The sequence below is a fragment of the Dermacentor silvarum genome, chromosome 1 (assembly GCF_013339745.2).
Source record: "Dermacentor silvarum isolate Dsil-2018 chromosome 1, BIME_Dsil_1.4, whole genome shotgun sequence".
Classification (NCBI taxonomy): domain Eukaryota; kingdom Metazoa; phylum Arthropoda; class Arachnida; order Ixodida; family Ixodidae; genus Dermacentor; species Dermacentor silvarum.
In genome coordinates, this window is record NC_051154.1 from 85711490 (window position 1) to 85730078 (window position 18589).

Sequence of the window (18589 nt, forward strand, 5' to 3'; positions counted from 1 at the left end):
TCCAATAATTAGCTTGCATGCTACTTTGTGGCCAAGATTTTTGAACAGCAGCTACAGTCGAACCTTGATATAATGAAGTTGTACTTGCAGCGAAAAACTTCGTTAAATAGTGAATTTCATTAATTCGAGGTTTTAAAGTTCAAAGCATTCCTGATGGATAGTGTCTTGTTAGTAAGCACTTATTAACAAATATCAAGAAGATTGGGCCATAATAGTGTGCTTATGAGCGCAAGCGCGTGCGCTGCAGATCGTGCCGAGAGCAACGCATCGACATGGCTCGCGGCGTCTGAGATTTTCGTGCATAGTGTCGCACGGTCCTTTAAACCAGGCTAAGTGCTTGTAGCCGGTGCCTACAATTTAAAAACGAAAGTGTAAAAAGACACGGATATTCGTCCTGAGCAAAAAAAGAATGAAAAGTCAGAACTGACAAGGTAAAGTTCGTAGTTTTATCGGTGTTGTACGTGCTAAGGCAAACATTAACAGATTTCACTCGATGACCATAAATGCTTTGACGGCGTTTTTGCCGCTCACACTTTTAATACGGGAGGACGCTTGAAATAGAACAACTTTTGCCTCGGCCGACATTTTTATCGTTCTTTGCTAGATTTACTAGGCATAAAGGTGCCAACTACGTGCTTGCGATGGCCGAAAACTTCGCTAAATTGAAACCGAGTCACAAAATAACTTCGTTAACTCTTTCCCTACCATGGGGAAAATAGGTGTATTTTGTAGGTTACGTCAGATTTTTTTATTTTTTTTTGGTGGAACTACTACTGCAAATCATGAAAAAAAAATGCACGGTTTTCAATGGAACTAAGATGGGGAAATGAAATTAGTTTTTTACGTTGCGAATTTCGTTAAATCGAGTTTGTTATATCGTGGTTTGACAGTATTCGATTTTCTGTTTGAAAATATTCGTCCAAAATCACTATTCGCTTCGAACTCAAAATCTACTATTCGCAAAACCCTAGTGCAGTGGAACCCCGCTGTTACATTCCCGAGTGCTGTGTTTTCCCGGCTGTTATGTTGTTTTCGGCCAGCCCCGGCACAGCTCCCATAGAACCCAATGCATTGTAACCCCGCTGTTACGTCGCAACTGTGGGACCGTTCCCGCATCATATGTTACGAACTGCCACCCCACGCCGGCCCGAGCGGCCATTTTTACTTTTCATGTCGCTTGGCTTGGTTGCTTGACGATGGCATTGGCTGCCCAAAGTGCCGAGGGCGACACTTATGACGTATTTTCGGTTTCCGCCAGCAAAAGTATGGCCCTTGAGATCCATATTTGCTATCTAAAGATGGTGTCCATGACGCGTTGCGGCCCTAAAAATAGATGTTCCGTATAAAGTCCAAGGGCGATAACGCCGTCGCCGCGCGCCGTATGGTGTATGTGCGAGTGAAAGCGTGCGAGAGGAGCCGACGACCGTGTCTACATCTCGCGCACAAAAGAAAGAAAAGCAGGGAGGAAGCGTGCTTTCTTCCGTTGCGCTCGAGGCACCGGCGAGGAAGCGAGGGGGGAGGGATAGCGGGCAGTGTTGTGTTCTGGCATCAACTGCGTACTGCGTGGCGGCGCGCGGGCTGTATCTTGAAAGCGATCTACGTTGGGGGCAGAGTCTACGCAGTGTAGGTGCGTCGGCGGCTCGTAGCTTTGTGCGTGCTGTGTGTTCTCGGCGCTCAGTTTGCGTTGAAGCGATAGACAAGAGCATGAAGGTCACTTCGCCCGCTTCTGCAGCGACGCTTAAATTCCTCACGCCAGCGTTTGACAGCGCGTGTCCGCACTCATCGAGTGTGATGGGTTCATGTTTGCCTGTGGGCACTGACACCATTCTTTGTTAATATAGTTAATGAGCGAATGTTTACAAGTTTATACGGACGATAAAACTACTATTTTTACTTTGTATAGCTGTCTACTAATTTGCTATCGCAATCGATACTTTGGCTGTCGGACGAAACTATGACTTTTTTTCACACGTAAGAATTAAAATATTGTGTGCAGTTCAACATTACTCCCATTTCTCAAATTTTCCTGTTTCCCAGCTCTTGCATTTCCCAGCTCTTACGTTTTTTTTTATTTGTTTTTTTTTTACAGTCCCGTGAAAAACTTATCAGCAGGGTTCTACTTACTGTATTGGGTCATTTTTTGTGTTCTTGATTGCCATCATTGACTACGCGAAATCGTACGAAATGAGATCGTATTAACAAGGTTCTACTGTAGTGCATTCCTGTCATGCTTGCATGTGTTGTACACTATTTGAGATAGGCAAACATGTGGATCATAGCAGTAGTTAAAGAAACTGTTACCAGCTGTATCATCATCAGCCATCTACCCACAGCATGCAGCATTGTGCCTAGGCATTCCTATCTTCTTGTAATCACTGCGGCTATCACCATTTATGCACAAGAAGATGCAGCATGGTGATGCCTTGGCAAATCCACAATTCTGTTATCTTTATTAGGACAGTAAGCACAGAAAATAAACAGAACTTTAGCTTGGTGTGAGGAGGCACTCGTGTGACTGACCATTCTCAGCTGCTGTGGCATTCAGGCTTAGGCCATGCCATAGCATTCCCAGCTGGAGTCGAGCATTCAGAAAGGACCACCTAAACATGATTGGAGTGCTCTGAATTGTCCAAAGCAGATGCATGTGTAGCACCTTTTTAGAAGGCTAGTGTCCTCTCAAATGACCAGTTAAATATACCGTATTTACACGATTGTAAGTCGACTCGAATGTAGGTCGACCCCCCCAAAATTGCATGTCTCAAAAAAAAAGGGGGGGGGGGGAGAAAAACCACGCGAGTGCATTTCACTCAAGGGAAATTTATTGATGGGGTTGCTAAGACTACTCATCGTCACTAGAGTTGACCTCACTGGTACTGCCGCCATCATAGCTGCTGCGGTCCCACAGCACGTCGTCATCAAGTGTGAGTCCACACTTCGCGAACGACTGCACCACGACATCGCGCGGTACAGCCGCCCACGCAGAGAGGACCCACCCGCACACAGTAGCCAGGGAGGCCAAATTTCCTCGCGCTGAAACCGCCACTGCCGCACCACACGTTCACTGACTCCAGACTTGCGTCCCGCTGCACAGTTGTTAGCTTCCTCGGCATGGAGGATAGCAGCCCGTTTGAACACTACTGAGAACAAGCGCCGAAAGTTCTTGGCACTCATGACAGGCGCGACGATTCAGCACAACAGAAGTGACAGATGCGCGCGGCCGTCGAAAACAATCGTATCTCAAACCAACGCCTCCTATAAGTCTTTGTCTTTATAGGAGGCGTTGCTCAAACAAAAGCTCTTCCGCCAACTACTAATACCTCCAAACGATGGCTCTTCTGCCAACTACCAATACCCCCCTAACGGCGGCTCTTCCGCCAGCTACCAATACCCCCTTAACGGCGGCTATTCCGTCAGCTACCAATACCCCCCAAACGGCGGCTCTTCCATGATCGATGCTCCCACAAGAGCCGTGCGCTTGCGGTGCGCGCAATCAAAATGTATGCAATACGGTAAATTAATACGCTACGCTTCTACCGTAACCATAAAAACGTAGGTGCAAAGTTGTAACCACGCCATAGCGCCCCTGATTTCTCGTTTCTCTTGCCGTTACTAGCGGTACACGGTTCGGTTTCGATTCTAAGTCGACGCCCCAACTTTGGATTGCCAAATTTGAAAAAATGGGTCGACCTACAATCGTGTAAATATGGTAATGAGTGAAAGATAGCAGCTGTCATGTTTACTAGTTTCTAATGTGCATCTTTCCTTCTTTGCCCTCCTCCCCCTTTCCCTGTAGAATAAGGTACACACTTGAAAGGGACCAAAAAGTGCTTCTTGTTGCATGTGTATTTATTTTATGTGGCATTCAGGATGACAGGAAACGGACCCTGTTATGTGATAGCCACAATATGTTCTTTGTTTGTTTCTACTTGTAGGAACGGTAGAGCTAGTTGATGTGTATTTATTTTATGTGGCATTCGGGAGGACAGGAAACAGACCCTGTTATGTGATAGCCACAATATGTTCTTTGTTTCTACTTGTAGGAACGGTAGAGCTGGTTGATGCCAGGAGCAGTTTGCCGGGCTTAGTGAGCAGCCCAGGCCTCTGTACATGGAAAGTTTCCAGTAAAGATATGGCAGTTTACTCTTCATTTGATGAAGTTCCAGAGAGATACCACACACAGATCAGGGCACACATGTTCCCTCCATCATCTGAGGTGGCTGCGCAACTGAAATTGGAGCGCTGGTATGTATAGTATTCCCGTTTCTCAGCCAGAAATGTGTCCTTGATACCCTTATCTTGGTTTTTGGTTGTGCATTTCATAGGATGTTAAGAAGGGTGATAGTTGTATGACAAATCGTTAAGAGTGAGTGGAGGAAATGGAACAAAGCTGCCCCTCGCATTCACAAACGAGCCTCAACTCGCTCTTTCTCATCCCCACCGAGTAAAGCAGAAAGCCGCTCCTTGACTGAACACACTGCTCTTCAAGAACGCTCCTCAGTAATTTCTATGGTGAGGAGTTGCTAAAAAAACACGCTTTCACTCCAGTGCATTCCAGTAGACTCCGAAATCACCTGGTTGGGAAATTTCTGCTTGAGGATCACTGTGAAGTGTCATTGAAGTGCATTGACTACTTCAACCAAGGGCTGATGCTGCCATCCACGTTTATTGCAGTAGCAGTTATATGGACACTCCTAGCGGATTTCTGTCGTCGGTGCCGTGAGGCTCCGTATAAAGTCTAAAGGTGATAAAATCATCGCTGTATGCTGTATGTGCGAGTGAAAGAGTGCGAGGGACGCGTGCTTTCACGTAGAACGAATGCACGGTGGAGAGCAAACGCGACGCCTTCCGTCGCGTGAAAGGCCGTGGGGGGATGGGAGGGAGGGGACGTTGTGCTGCGGGCACCAACTGTGTATCTTGAGACCGGGCGCAAGGGGAACTAGTGACTCAATCTTGCACATGAAAGGAGAAAAGCGGGAATGCAGCACGAGAGGGAGGGGCTATGGCTTCTACTCTGCCAGCAACTACGTACTTGTACTTTGCGTGGGCGGTCGCACGCATCGTATCTTGAAAGTGATCTGCACATGGCTCCTACCTTTGTATGTGCTGTGCTTTCTCCGCTCAGTTTCCATTGAAGCAATAGACCGCATGAACCTTCGTTCGCTGCTGCTGCCGCGCTTGCTCACGCCAGCGTTGAAGCTGTTGTCTGTGGTCATCGAGTGTGATCTATTCATGTTTGCTTGTGTGCGCTGACACCTTGCTTGTTAATTAAGTTAGTTAGTAAGTGAAAGTGTCCAAGTTTATACAGCTGATAAAACTACTACCCTTACTCCGTATAGCTGTCTACTAATTTGCTGTCACAATTTATGCTTTGCCTTTCGGGCGAAACTGCAACTTTTCTTGAAATCAGATGAAATGTCGAATGGAAGAATGTTCTAGAATATGGAAGTGAGGCTCTCTCGCCCCCCTTCTCAGTTCATTTGCTTGGGCCTGTTGTTATAGACCGTTTTTTCATGGGCGCTGCCATTGCGTAGGCAGTGGTGCCATCTATGGGCAGTTGGCATGCTGGCTTGGGTGAACGCCTGTGTTGTAGGCTATGGTATACGCTCGGCGGCAGTTCGTAGTGGATTTTTTCGCACTGGTGCGGTCTATTTAGCCTAAAATGGCGTCTTCTACGTGGGGAGTGGTCCTGTGAGGCGTAATGAAGAAATTGAAGTCTGAAGTAATTAAAGGGCTGGAGTTTCTGCTGGCGTTAGGGCGGATGGAGCACCCAGCGCGAGGTGTGCGCATTTGTTTGAGCCTACAATCAGCCTCGGATATCAGTTAGGTATTTCTGAAAATTCATTTCACGAATGTTACCTTATTGCAGCATTCTCAGCACTGTAATTCTAAGTTCTGGTTTAGCTGCAATGAGTAGTTAAAAAACATTTGACGATCCTAGCAGCGTGGGTACCGTTCTGCTGGAGAATAAGTCGTCCTGTTTTCTTTGAAAAGCATGCAAGTTGTTATCTGTAGATACATTGGGCGACTGCCTTGTTTGCTGGGCAAGGTTTCCGCCCACAAATAAAATAGTTTGGTTAATGATAACCGCATAGCGTACAGTGCACACTTTTCGAGTGGTCGAACGACCAGCTGCAGACTGCGCGAGTGTCCGAGGCAGTACTAAATGCTGTGTTATAGATCTGTTGGTTCTATATACAGTGAAATCTCGATGATACGAATCTCACGGGGTCACGAAAAATATTCGTATTAGCCGAAATTCGTATCATCGAAACACAATTAAAACTAGCTAAGTTAAAGAGTCGGAGGTGAACTCACTCAGGCACGCGCACGTAAAAAGCATTTACAGTTCTGCCATTTACATTCACTTATAACGTAACTGTTTATAGCGCTGAACTGGCTACAACGCGGCCTTTTTCGACTCCCGTTTACCCTCCCATAGAACTCCCATGTATACGCATACCGCTTACAGTGCAGCCGTGTGAGACGAAATACCAGTTATAATGCGGCTTCCGCTGGAAAATCTCGCCGACAAGGGCGGTAGCGAGCACGCTTCTCAACGAGGTGCGCCCACCAACGGGAGAGGAGATCAACGAAGGCAATGCGGAGGAGGAGCGTGGAGCAAGAGTCCAAGGGCGATAAAATCGTCACTGCGCGCCGTATGTGCGAGTGAAAGCGCACCTTTGGCGCGGGGGACGCGCGCCTTCGCGCACGGAGAGCGAACGCACAGCGGAAAGCAAACGCGACTTCCGTTACGGCCGGGCGCGCCAGTCGAGCCCGGCCCTGCTTCCGTCGCGCGAAAGGCCGGGGGGTATGGGAGGGAGGGGGGGGCGACGCTGTGCTGCGGGGCACCGGGCGCAAGGGTAACTGGCAACGCAATCTCCCACCGAAAGGAGCAAAGCGGGAAGGCAGCGCAGGAGGGAGGGGGGGGGGGGGGGCGGCTTCTACTCTGCCAACAAATACGTTCTTGTACTTTGCGCCTGTGCCGGCTGTCGGGGTTGTCGCGCGCACCGTATCTTGAAAGCGATCTCCACACGGCTCTGACCTTTGTATGCGCTGTGCTTACGCCGCTCAGTTTCTGTTGAAGCGATAGACTGCACGAACCTTCGCTTGCCGCGCGCAAAAACAAGAAAAGCGCCACTGCGTCAAACTCTTCGCACCCAGTCGCGGCCTCCGCACTGTCCGGCGCCGCATCCGTGCCTCCGCACCAAAAGAGAAAGGGAGAAAGCGCGTGACTGCGCGCTGTTCTTTTTCGTGGCCGTCAGTGGGGCGGCGTTTATTCGTATCAACCGACGCGGGTCGAAAATCTATTCGTAACAACCGTTCTCTAGCACGTTGCAAAGTAATGGGGCTCAGCCGGGACCACAGAAAAATTCGTATCATCCGGTATTAGCCATGATCGTATCATCGAGACTCCACTGTAGCATATGGTCCAAATGGTCCAAGCATGCGGCACGACCATGTGAAGTCTTATTGCGTTGTTATCCCGCATTCTGTTTTATTTTGCCGCAATAGGAGGACATGTGAACTCTTTTTTTTTTTCAGTCTCGTAAGTTGAGTCATCTACGACATATTCACCCATCTTACGGCAATTGTGTCCTTACAAATAGCTGTTGGATTCTCTTTACGCGATCACCTTTGTATATTGTGCCTTACAAGGCAAAAAGGCAATGTCGATCTAAGCACGAAGCAATTGTGCATATCATGTTGGTTTGCCAACCGCAGTGCTCGCTGTGTTGAGCAAAGCCTTCGTCCTTGTAGGAGGCTAACGTAGACATAGTGATTTGAAGTCTACTCGACTTAAAATGCATGAGAGCGATGCCGGTGGCTGATACAAATGTTTTACAACAGCTCTTCGTCGAGTGAAAACCGATACATCCAACATAGTTCACAACACATACACGCACCGCAGGTGATGATGCGCGTTACATTTTTGCACATACAATTAAGAGAAATTCCTAGATACTGTAGCTACTGCTGCACCTAAAGGCTACACAGTGGTTGTTCGACAACCTCGTAAGAACTGACATACCGTAAAATGCACTAAGAACTAGCTAAAACAACTCCAAATCATTCCGCAGCGCGCGACCGCGCAACACATTCAAGTCGCGCCGCGCCGGCTCGCACAAGCCAGAGAGGAGGAAAGGCTTGTCGCGCTCCCTTCCTCTGCGCCCGATGAAAAGGTCTATATGCAGTATATTTTTCAGCAGCATTCTTATAAATGGACTTGACTGCATTATTTTTTCTAAATTTCTGAGCCATTGTAATTTTGCTTGCTTAAAATCTATGCTATATTCTTGCAGATACGGTAATATGGAGCCCTCCACTATGGTACCCTTGTAGCTTATAGTGCTGCTTTTGGATGGCCAACACTGACAGTTATTATGACATGCCAAAGCTATACATAGGTTTTGGAGAAAACTAGTTGTGACATCCGTGGGAAATTGGGCCATTTGATCTTCCCTGATGAACACAAGAGTTTAGCACACAGGTATTCTTACATTGAGCCCTAAACAAATTTTGGCCCCTCTGGTTGGGAATTGAACCTCTGACCTTATTTTTGGCAAGCAATATTGTGCATAGCATTTAAACTGGGTTTCATTTGAACCATTATTATTCAATAAGACTCCCTAAGCACTAATAAGGTACAGTGGAAACTCGGTTATACGTCCCCCAGTCATGCGACGACCCGCATTTTACGATGAATTGGTTTGGTCCCAGCAACACCCCCATAAAAATAATGTATTAAAACCCTTGATTACATGACGCAATTTTACGCTGACCCCGCCTTGTACGGCGCCTTTGGCACCGTCCGAGGAAGAAAAGAAACCCTAAGCAGATGCAGGCTGGCACCTGAGCATACTGCAACCGGCTGAAAACGGATGTACAAACCCGAAAGTAACGCGACCACGATTGTAACGCGAGGGGTGACTTTGCAGTGGGTAGCTTTCCTTGGGCGGTATTCTCGGGCAATCACTTTCATAGATCGTTTCACTTTTGTGAAATTTCGCGTGACCCAGCACTGAAAGCGTCCCCGACAAGTGTTTCTGGCGTTTTCCTGAGTTCACTATCAGCGCCAAGAGAGCTGTTGGCCGTATACTTCAAGGGGTTCGGTGCCAAGACGAGCCGAGTTTCCCAAAAGAAAATCTTCAAAAGTGATCACCCGAGAATCAAGTCATCTTCCGTTCCGTCGAGCTTGTTTAAACTTCTTAAAAGACCACGCAATCATTTCATTCAGAGTCAGTACCAGGCCACTTCAAGTTCCACAGAGGCTTTTTGACTGACCTCGCATTTGAAAAGTGTCTGCTGCTGGTCCCGCCATCTGCAAATTGTCGACTCATTGACATCGAGACACCGTGCCGCGGCAGACTTTCCCAGCTATTTGGCCATAAAAATTGCTTGTCTCTCGAAGCAACCGTCGTACCGAATGCGCGCGTTGCCATAATGTGGTGAATGCATGTAGTTAAACCGCCAAAGGCCGTAAGGTATTGCAGCATCGTAACCAGACGCAAGCAAAACGAAAACAGCGTCGATTCCAACCCCCCAAAAATTCTGACTTTGGTCGCCTTGTTTTTGGATTGGATCGAGACAAAGTTACAGGTTGCCAACTAGGGGTGTGCGAATAGTGATTTTTGAAACCGAACCGAATACAAAACGAATAGTGCCAGAATCGAATCGAATATCGGATACTTTTCGAATAGTTTTCGAATAACGAATAGCCATTATCACAATTAATATAAAACAATGTTTACTTCCCAGTATTCCTAAGGTTAGCAAGCTTTTGTCATTTAATAGTACGTTAAGAAGCATTGTTTAATAAAAGCACAAATGGAGCATTAGAAGCAAACAAGTAGTTCCTTTGCATGCACAAGGCTCTTCAGCGAGTGCGAATGTTAGCTGCACAGCCTGTAAAGTATACCTATTTAAGGGACGTAGTCTCTTCCTCTACGCAAGTTCTCATGTTTTATGTATATACTATGCCCGCGGGGGTGAAAATAACTGTACTTTTGCCTCAATTACAGTAGTGGACCATATTTGAAGCTTAGTTTGCTCTACCTATTTTATTAATGCAACAAAGTTCGCTTTTAACGGATCACGCTACAACGGACTATTGGCTACAGCCAGGGTGTTGAACCGGAACCGAACGTATTTCCCCCGCAATTTCGGAACTGAACCCGAACCAGAACGAATCGAAGGAACAGTTCCGAACTGGTTATGGGAACGGAGATTTCAAGCAGAGCAGTCTGGTAAAGAGAGAACTTTATCTGCTCGAAGCATTGTTAAGAAAAACGGGAGACGCTGCTGAAAGTTAATGCTGCACCATCATCCATCCATGCTCTGCACATCCTGATAGAACGTCGTAATAAACAAGTTGATTTTTATCAAGTTATCATAACCTTTTTTATGCAGCTATCTAGATCCTCGCTACCATGTAACGTTGACTAGTGAGGAAAGGTGCCGAGGAAAACAGCATCCTGTGACCACATTGAGGTGGCTTCGTGGGATCGTCCGAGGCAGTCAAGTACAATTAATAGTGGCAGCAGAATCTCCCTCTAGGCGCTTACGAGCTGAGGATGAACTTGAGGGCTTCCTTATGGAAAGAGAAGAGGACTGCCTGCAACCAGCTAGCGACAGTTCAGTCAAAGCCGAAGAAGTACACAGCCTACTCGATGCCTTCGAGAAGGTGCCTAGAATAAGCAAGGATTCAAATATAGTGGACTATTGGGAGAAAGAAAAGTTGCAGTGCCCAGACCTGTATTTTCTTGCCACAGTAGCGCGTGCGGTGCCGGCCACACAAGTTAGCGCCGAGAGGGCATTTTCAGGGTTTAAGTACATCCTGTCTAGTCATCGAACGAGGTTGAATCCAACAACCCTTGACAACGTCCTCTTCCTTCGCTCTTTTTGTTCTGCCAAATAAAAATTTGCAGCATTGACTGAGCACATAATAAAATGTTTGGGAGCGGCAAAGGTGACACATTATGCTTATTGGTAATCGTACAAGCCAATACTGTACTCAAACCTAAGAGTGGTTTCGGTAGAAGATGCATTGGAAGATTGTTGTTAGAGCTTGAAAAAAATCTGCACAGAATAAAATTGAAAAAGGTAATACCCACGAAATAATTATGCTGTACATCCAATAAAAGTGGGCAGTGGCACCAGGGTGCTGCCTGCCAGAAGATTGCAGCAAGGATGCATTATTTGGAGATGATGTGCTGCCCGTCACTGGTCGGTGAGGGGAGTGGAGCACAAGGCGGCACCGCGGCGGCTACCTAGAGCCATTGTTGTTTTCCTCAGGAAAACAACTGCGTGGTATGAAACTGTGGGTTTATGAGCCAAGAATAAAATAAAATTTAATTATATTAATGAACTAAAATAAATTAATAAAAATAAACTTGCGGCCATAAAGCGTAATGCTTTCACATTCACACACGTAAGCAGCCTTAAGTGTCCCTGCGAACCTTTTATTTCGCTTCAGTTAGTGTTGTAATCGTTGGCCTCCCATGGAAAACATTTTGCAGTGGATTGTACAGTTAAGTTGGCCAAGTCACAAGATTTACAAAAAGAAACCTACATTATGAATTAGTTTTTATACCGACGTGACAGAGAAACGAGAACGCAGCACTAAAGGCGCAAACAAAAAACACTTCTTTTTTTTTCTCCGAACCCGTTGTAACTGGTTTGAACTGTAACGGAATGGTGCTCGGGAACCGTAACCGAACCCGAAAGGCTTGAACTCGAACCAAACCTGAAAAAATTCCGGTTCGACACCCTGGCTACAGCGGACGAAATTAGCGGCAATTTTTTTCAATATCAGGCACATAAAACGTACTTTTACTCTGTCGGCACAGGCTGATAACAGACTTGGGAGGGTCAGCCAGCAATCACGGCTCAATCTCGTGCATACGCGCTAGGGAGGAAGGCGGGGCGGAAACGCGCTGTCTCTTTCGCGCGCTAGACACGGGGCGGGGGGGGGGAGGGGTTTCTACTCCGGCAGCTTCTGCTTACAACGTGGCCGAGCGGGTGCCATATCTTGAAAGTGATCTTATCTTGAAAGGACAAAGTGCGCTCAGTGCCAGTACCCTCATATGCGCTGTGCTTTCGACGTTTAGTTCACTCGCTGCTGCTTCTGCGCTTCCTGACTGCGGCGTTTTGACAGCGACTTTCTGCGGTCATCGAGCAAGATGTGCTCACGTTTACCTGTGCGCGCGTGATACCATGCTTGTTAATTTTAATTAGTAAGCAATTGTTTACAACTTTGTAGGGCTGATAAAACTACTATCCTTACTTCGTATAGCTGTCTATTAATTTGCTATCGCAATCGATGCTTCTCATTTCGGGCGAAAGACTTCTCCCTCTTTTTTTTTTACTTTGGATGTTCTTCACTCACTCTTTGCAGTAACGTTGTTAGACATCGCGACGAAGGTTTCAGAAGTGAGGCGTTTCGGATATTACTGACTTCGGATAAAAATGGCCATTTTTTGTCAGATTTATGAAGATCTGTTGTAACGAGAGTCGACTGTATATGTTTATTTCGGCGCATTTGACGTTCAGCAATATTCGAAAAGTATTCGAAAAATATTCGCATTTACGAATAGTGACTATTGGATTCATTATTTGAACATTTCAAATAGGACACTATTCAATTCGTTATTCGAAAATTTTGAATATTCGCACACCCCTATTGCCAACGTAACGCTAAAAATTGCGGGATTTAGAACATTTAATTTAAGATGGTCATTTTTGCCGTTATTCGAATGCAACGCGATTGTCGAGTGCGAGCAAAAAAAATCATGAAACAAACTCGCGTTTACAATCGAACAAATATGGTATACCCATTTTTTGGGGGCAAGACTGAGCGTCACTGCCTAGATTCTTAGTTTTTCGATTATACAATGCCCGGATTTTACCACGGTTTTGCATGGTCCCCTCAAAGTCGTATAATTGGGGTTCCACTGTACATACATCTCTCTTGCTACGGTACGAAGTAAAACAAGAACACTCAGACATTCAGTTTATATGTTTTATTATTTCTCTAAACTTTAATTCGTCTTTCGAAGCAACAGATTAAACAAATAACTGATGTTATCTTGAATAATTCTCGAAGTCACTTGTCAATGAGAGTGACGTGACAGCATGGCAATGTAGCGGCGCCCATAAGGAGAAAGGCAAAGTGCGTTTGGTTTGAAATTTCACCTCATTCCGCGGTGCCTAGTAACACTTAGCAGACACAGTCGTTAGTATGCTTTGTATGCTCTGTGCTTGTCAGCTCAAAATGGCCAGACCTGGTGAGGGGCCCTTTAAGGCTTCCAGTGCTTTTGCACTGAACGTATTCATGTGTTTTTTGCAGATGTTTGAGAGCCTTGTATGCAAATTTTGTTGGTTAGATTGCAACTCTGAATGAGGTTACGGCTGGGCTCTTTATTTGCTGGATGACTGCCACTATTCTGGAAAGTGAATAAGAGCACCTTGTTCCAGGATCAATCACCAGAAATATGTGAAAGTTGCGGTTTTGCTGTGTGACACTTTTTTTTCTTGTTTACTCCAACGTCCTTTTGTGCAATTAGGTCTGGCTCTTCATTATGACTTGTTAATAACTCACACCAAAACTTGTTTAAAGCTTATTGGTATAAAATTACAGCATTTAGGACAGGTGCTTAAAATGCACCTTTTGGGTCAGTGGTGTTGACAAGGCATTTCCTATAGGTATATGCAAGTGCTGTCATCCATGATTGTCATCAGGTTTGGCCATACAGGATTAGTGGAATGCTGCTTTAAACAACATTGCATAATTGACATAAGTTATAATTGTTTGCGGAACTACAGAAACATACATGATGTGTAATTAGTGTTTTCTCTCTTATCAGCATAAGAATCCTTCCTCACCAGCAAGACACGGGTGCATTCTTTGTTGCTGTACTAAAGAAAACGGCACCAAAACTGCCATGGGAATCTCAAAACAAAGACAAAGGCGTGGGAAAGGCTCCTGTCAGTAAGTACAGAAATTATACTGTGATGTTTATATGCAGGCCTAGACTTCAGAAGTAAGTGACACACTTGAGGTGATGAAGCATTACAAGGATGCACAGAATTGAACTGGCAGGAATCTTTGTACAGAACATGCTATTGGGGCTATTGAAATTTATTACTGTTAAAAGTGTATCGTGACTTGGATTGCCGAGTGTAGAAGTATGCATAAGCGTGTGTGTGTCAGTATACATGGAGATTGGCAGGGCAGTTTATGAGGTTAGCAGGACTACTAACTAGCTTAGCTCTGGTCACTGGCATCTGAGGTATGGTAGGTTGTACAATTAATCAAACAGTCATTGTAACACTCTGTGCAGTTTGCTGCTTTGTACATGGAACAGCCATCATGGCCAAGTGCTTGTGATGTCACTGTGCACATCACGTGTTCAAGCATGTCATGAGATTAGCATATCATTTCTGCGCCAGCCTTTCTAACATAGAAATTTCTGTCACAGCTGCAATATGTAGCACAGCTACCATGGGTAGCAACTGTGACAGGTAGCAGATAATACTTCTAGTATGATACATAATATGAGTATGTGAATGTTGAAATTTAAGCTCTAATTTTGTCATGTCATAGGAATATTGCAACCAATCTTGTCATGTCCAGAGAAAATGCACATGGCTGCTTTCAGTGCCACACCATGGTGTCGCTGGTTCTCCCTGCGTTGCTACTGTGCTTAAAAGACACTTCAAGCACAGCAGCTTAAGCTGGGTTGATTGGTAAATTACACATCTAGCAGAAAAACATCAGTCTTACTGTGAGCAGAGTCACGGTAAGCTAGAAAAGACGTAAAAATGAAAAGATGTTTTTAAGTTCCCTTGCTAGCTCCTGGCGTCATCATATCTGGAAATTGTCTTGCTCTTTAGTTAGTGGTTTATTAACAAGGATTGCACTGCATTCTGCAGTAACCAAAGACTCAACCTAATGACAAGTTTTGAGAAGTTTAGCTGAACAAGGAATGGCCCAAACATGCGAACTTTGAAATCCGTGGTGTCAGATTAACTTATCAGCGCTGCTGTTCTGCCATGAAATTCAAAAAGAAAAACGTGCGCCATTTTCTCCTCTAATAACCTTTTGTGCCAAAGAATTGCAAATTGAGTGACGATGTTTTAGACCCAGCATGAAACCGTATCTTCTGTCACTGACTCTCAAATTCAGCAAAATAAAATTCCTTTTGTCATTGAAATTTGTTTTTATTCCAATTTTCTGATAATTTGGAAAATTTTAGGCCCCTCCTGTGTAACAGAAATCCGTCGGCAACTGTACTTATTTGCACGTATGGTCAAATTTCAATACAGTCAACGTCCAATTTTTCCCTAGGGGCCGCGAAAACGTCTGGAAAATAGGGCAGTCCGAAAATACGAATGCAGGCCTTTTGCTGCCTCAAGGGCTCAAATCGCCACAGGCACGTCCAAAATAGCTCTGAAAGCCTACCAGACACTATTAGGCGTATCAGTGCTCTTACTCTTACTGAGACATTGGGTGCACGCAATTACGTATCAGGAATGCATAGTGTCCCGCGATAATTGCCCCTTCCCACTTTTAGTATGCTTCACTGCAATACTTCGCATATGCTTCACTGCGTAACACTGCTGCGTTGAAGCAAAGTTGACTTTCGGGAAACGGCATTATGCAACGCGTTGTGCTTTCCGAGCTTCCAAGACACTGGCGAGGTTTACAAAGATGGAGTCAGCACCATTGCTATCTGCGGCGCATTGTTTCAATGAAAAACATGGCACCGAACAGAAACAAGCTTGTAAGCAAACATCGAAGTAGCTATGCTGCAGTGGTGGCTACGACTGCTAGCGGATCTGCATGCAAGAGCGCCGGTTCGAGGAGGCGAGATATTAAAAATGGCGATGGTGGTGGCTACGATTAATGCTGTTTCAGACCTGCAGTCACGGCAAGAAGTCCGGAAAATCGGATGGCGAAGGTTTTATGCGTCTGAAATTTCAGGTGTTATTATACATTGACTGGGGTACGTGGCGGTGCCACGAAGGCGTCCCAATTATCTGGCATATCCGAAAAATCGAGCGTCTGGAAAATTAGTCATTGACTGTATAGCGAAATTTCTATACAAGAATATAAAGTGCCGATTTTGGCGACTTCATTGTATCAAGGTTTAACTACATATATCTCCAGTTTTTGCATGAAGCAGACCTCCATGTGTTTATTTAAGCACTTTAATTGTGGCAAGATGTGTGAAAATTTTTTAGATGAAGTTTGTGGCATCTCACGCAAATGTCAAGTGTTAGTGACTTCCTTCACAGTGCAGAAGTGCGTCGTGCAGCTAATCAAGCAAGTGAATTTGTTGCAATCAAATATATCTGCCAATTATTTCATCAGTGAAGCAGCTGGCAATGTAATTAAACGTTTGCATTGTACATCTTTTAATTAACTATAAGTACCACAAGAAAATATTGCGAATTGTTGGACACATTATGCCATTAGTATGATTAATCTGCTAAGTACTTTTTTAAAGCGAAGCTTTCTTGGCTGACTATCCCAGACTTTCCTGACTGTGGCTTCTGTCCTGCTGAACATGAAAGTGCCTCACTCATCGTGTAGCATGTTTGTGCGTGCACCAGCTTCCATTATGCTAAGGACTCAGGACTAAAACAGGAAAAATAATGGTCAACCCCACTCGTGTCTTTTGTGTCGTACTGGGCCGCTATCTTGTACGCGTTCGAAAAGCCGATGTTCGGTTTCGTCTAATGAGATTGGGGGGGTCCAGGCCGTGCTGATATCACGGCCTAAATCAATATAGACCAATCGCGTGAGGCGAAACCAAATGTGAACAAGATGGCGGCCCTGCTCTCAGCATGCATCTGTCCTCACTAATCTTACGTCGACAAACATCACCTTCATCCTTGCAACATCACTGTGTCCACTTCTTACAGTGTGCACTCGCATGAACTGTTGTTTGCATTTCGGCTTAGATTGTGAACAGTGTAGCGCAAATAGGAACATTGCTTAATACAGTCAACGGCCCATTTTCCGGGCACCCGATTTTTTTAACGCCTTCGCGGCACCGCCACGTATCCCACAAAGTCAATGTATAAGAATGTTTGAATGTTCGGACGCAGAAAACATTTGCCATTCAATTTTCTGTACTTTTTGCCATGACCGCAGGTCCGAAACGGCGTTAATCGAAGCCACCAGCGCCACCATTTTGATTATCTCGCTGCCTTGAACCGGCGCCCTCGCATGCAGATCCGCTGGCAGCCGTAGCTACCACCGCGACAAACGTTAGGCCTAGCTACTTCAACGTTCACTACCAAGCTTCTTGCTGTTCGGTGCTGCGTTTCCCATTGAAACATTGCGCTTCTGTTAGCAATGGCACCAACTCCGCCTTTGCAATCCTCGCCAATGGCTTCGAAGCTCGAAAAGCTCGATGCGTTGCATATTGCCTGTTCTCTAAAGTCAGCTTCGCCTCAATACAGTTGTGTTATGCGGTGAACTATACACAGTGGGAAGGGGCAGTTGTCACGGGACACGGTATGTTTTCCTTAATTATACACGCGTGCACCCGCCATCTCCTATTACAATACGAGCACCGATACGCCTAATAAGTGTACAGGCAGGCCTTTAGAGCTATTTCGCACGTGCCTGTGGCGATTTTAGCCCTTGGGGGCAGTAAAAGGCATGCATTCATTTTTTTGGCCGATTTCGAGGCCCCTAGGGAGGCCGAAATATCGGACATTGACTGTATTAAACATGGCATAGATCAAAATAAAGACACCGGTACGCATCGCATTGAATGTTTTAGCATTTAAGTAACCGCTTCACAAAAGCATCGCTTCACAGAGATTCCAATATGTGCTTTGGATCTGCATAATCTTTTTTACATTTGGTGACATTTGTGCAATTAAACGAGCATTTTTGTGATTCTACATAGATTAACCTTTTCAGTGTCTCATTAAAGTATACAACTAGTATTTTTTGTAGTACATTGAGTGCCTAAGATAAGTTCATTTTCAGGTCATGAAGAAAAGCAGGATACTAAAGAGGAGGACAAAAGGTGGGTGTCAAAGTTTCACTTCGTTACAGGTTCTTTCTGTTTTATGTATACTATATGTTGATGATTCTACAGTAGAACTCTGCTGATACGTTTTTCACGGGACCGAAAAAAAAAACAAAAAAAACGTAAGGGCCAGGAAACGCAAGAGTTGAGAAACAGGAAAAAGTGAGAAATGAGAGTAGTGGCGCTTCCTTCCCGCTTTTCTTTCTTGCGAGCGCAAGATTTAGCCGCGGTCGTCGGCTCCCCTCGCACGCTTTCACTCACACATACAGCATACGGCGCGCAGCGACGGCGTTATTGCCCTTCAACTTGGACGGAATCTATGCGCCAAAACTAATTTTAAGGCCCCAACGCGTCGTAGACACCATCTTTAGATAGCCAATACGGATCTCAAAGACCATGCTTTTGCTGGCGGAAACCAAAATTAAGTCATAGGTGTCGCCCCCGGCACTTTAGGCGGTCATTCCCATCGTCAAGCCACCAAATCAATCGACACGAAAAGTCAACATGGCCTCTCGGGCTGGCAGCGGGGTGGCAGTTTG

General features: G+C 45.4%; 1 protein-coding gene across 1 annotated transcript in view; it reads left to right on the forward strand.

Moving 5' to 3' along the window:
* The window catches only part of LOC119431774 (RNA cytosine-C(5)-methyltransferase NSUN2-like), a 100738-nt gene that overhangs the window by 60936 nt on the left and 21213 nt on the right, over positions 1-18589 (forward strand). The window contains exons 11-13 of the mRNA XM_037699248.2: positions 4041-4242; positions 13863-13987; positions 18008-18047. Of these exons, the coding sequence (XP_037555176.1) occupies positions 4041-4242; positions 13863-13987; positions 18008-18047 (367 nt within the window). The remainder of the gene's footprint in view (positions 1-4040; positions 4243-13862; positions 13988-18007; positions 18048-18589) is intronic.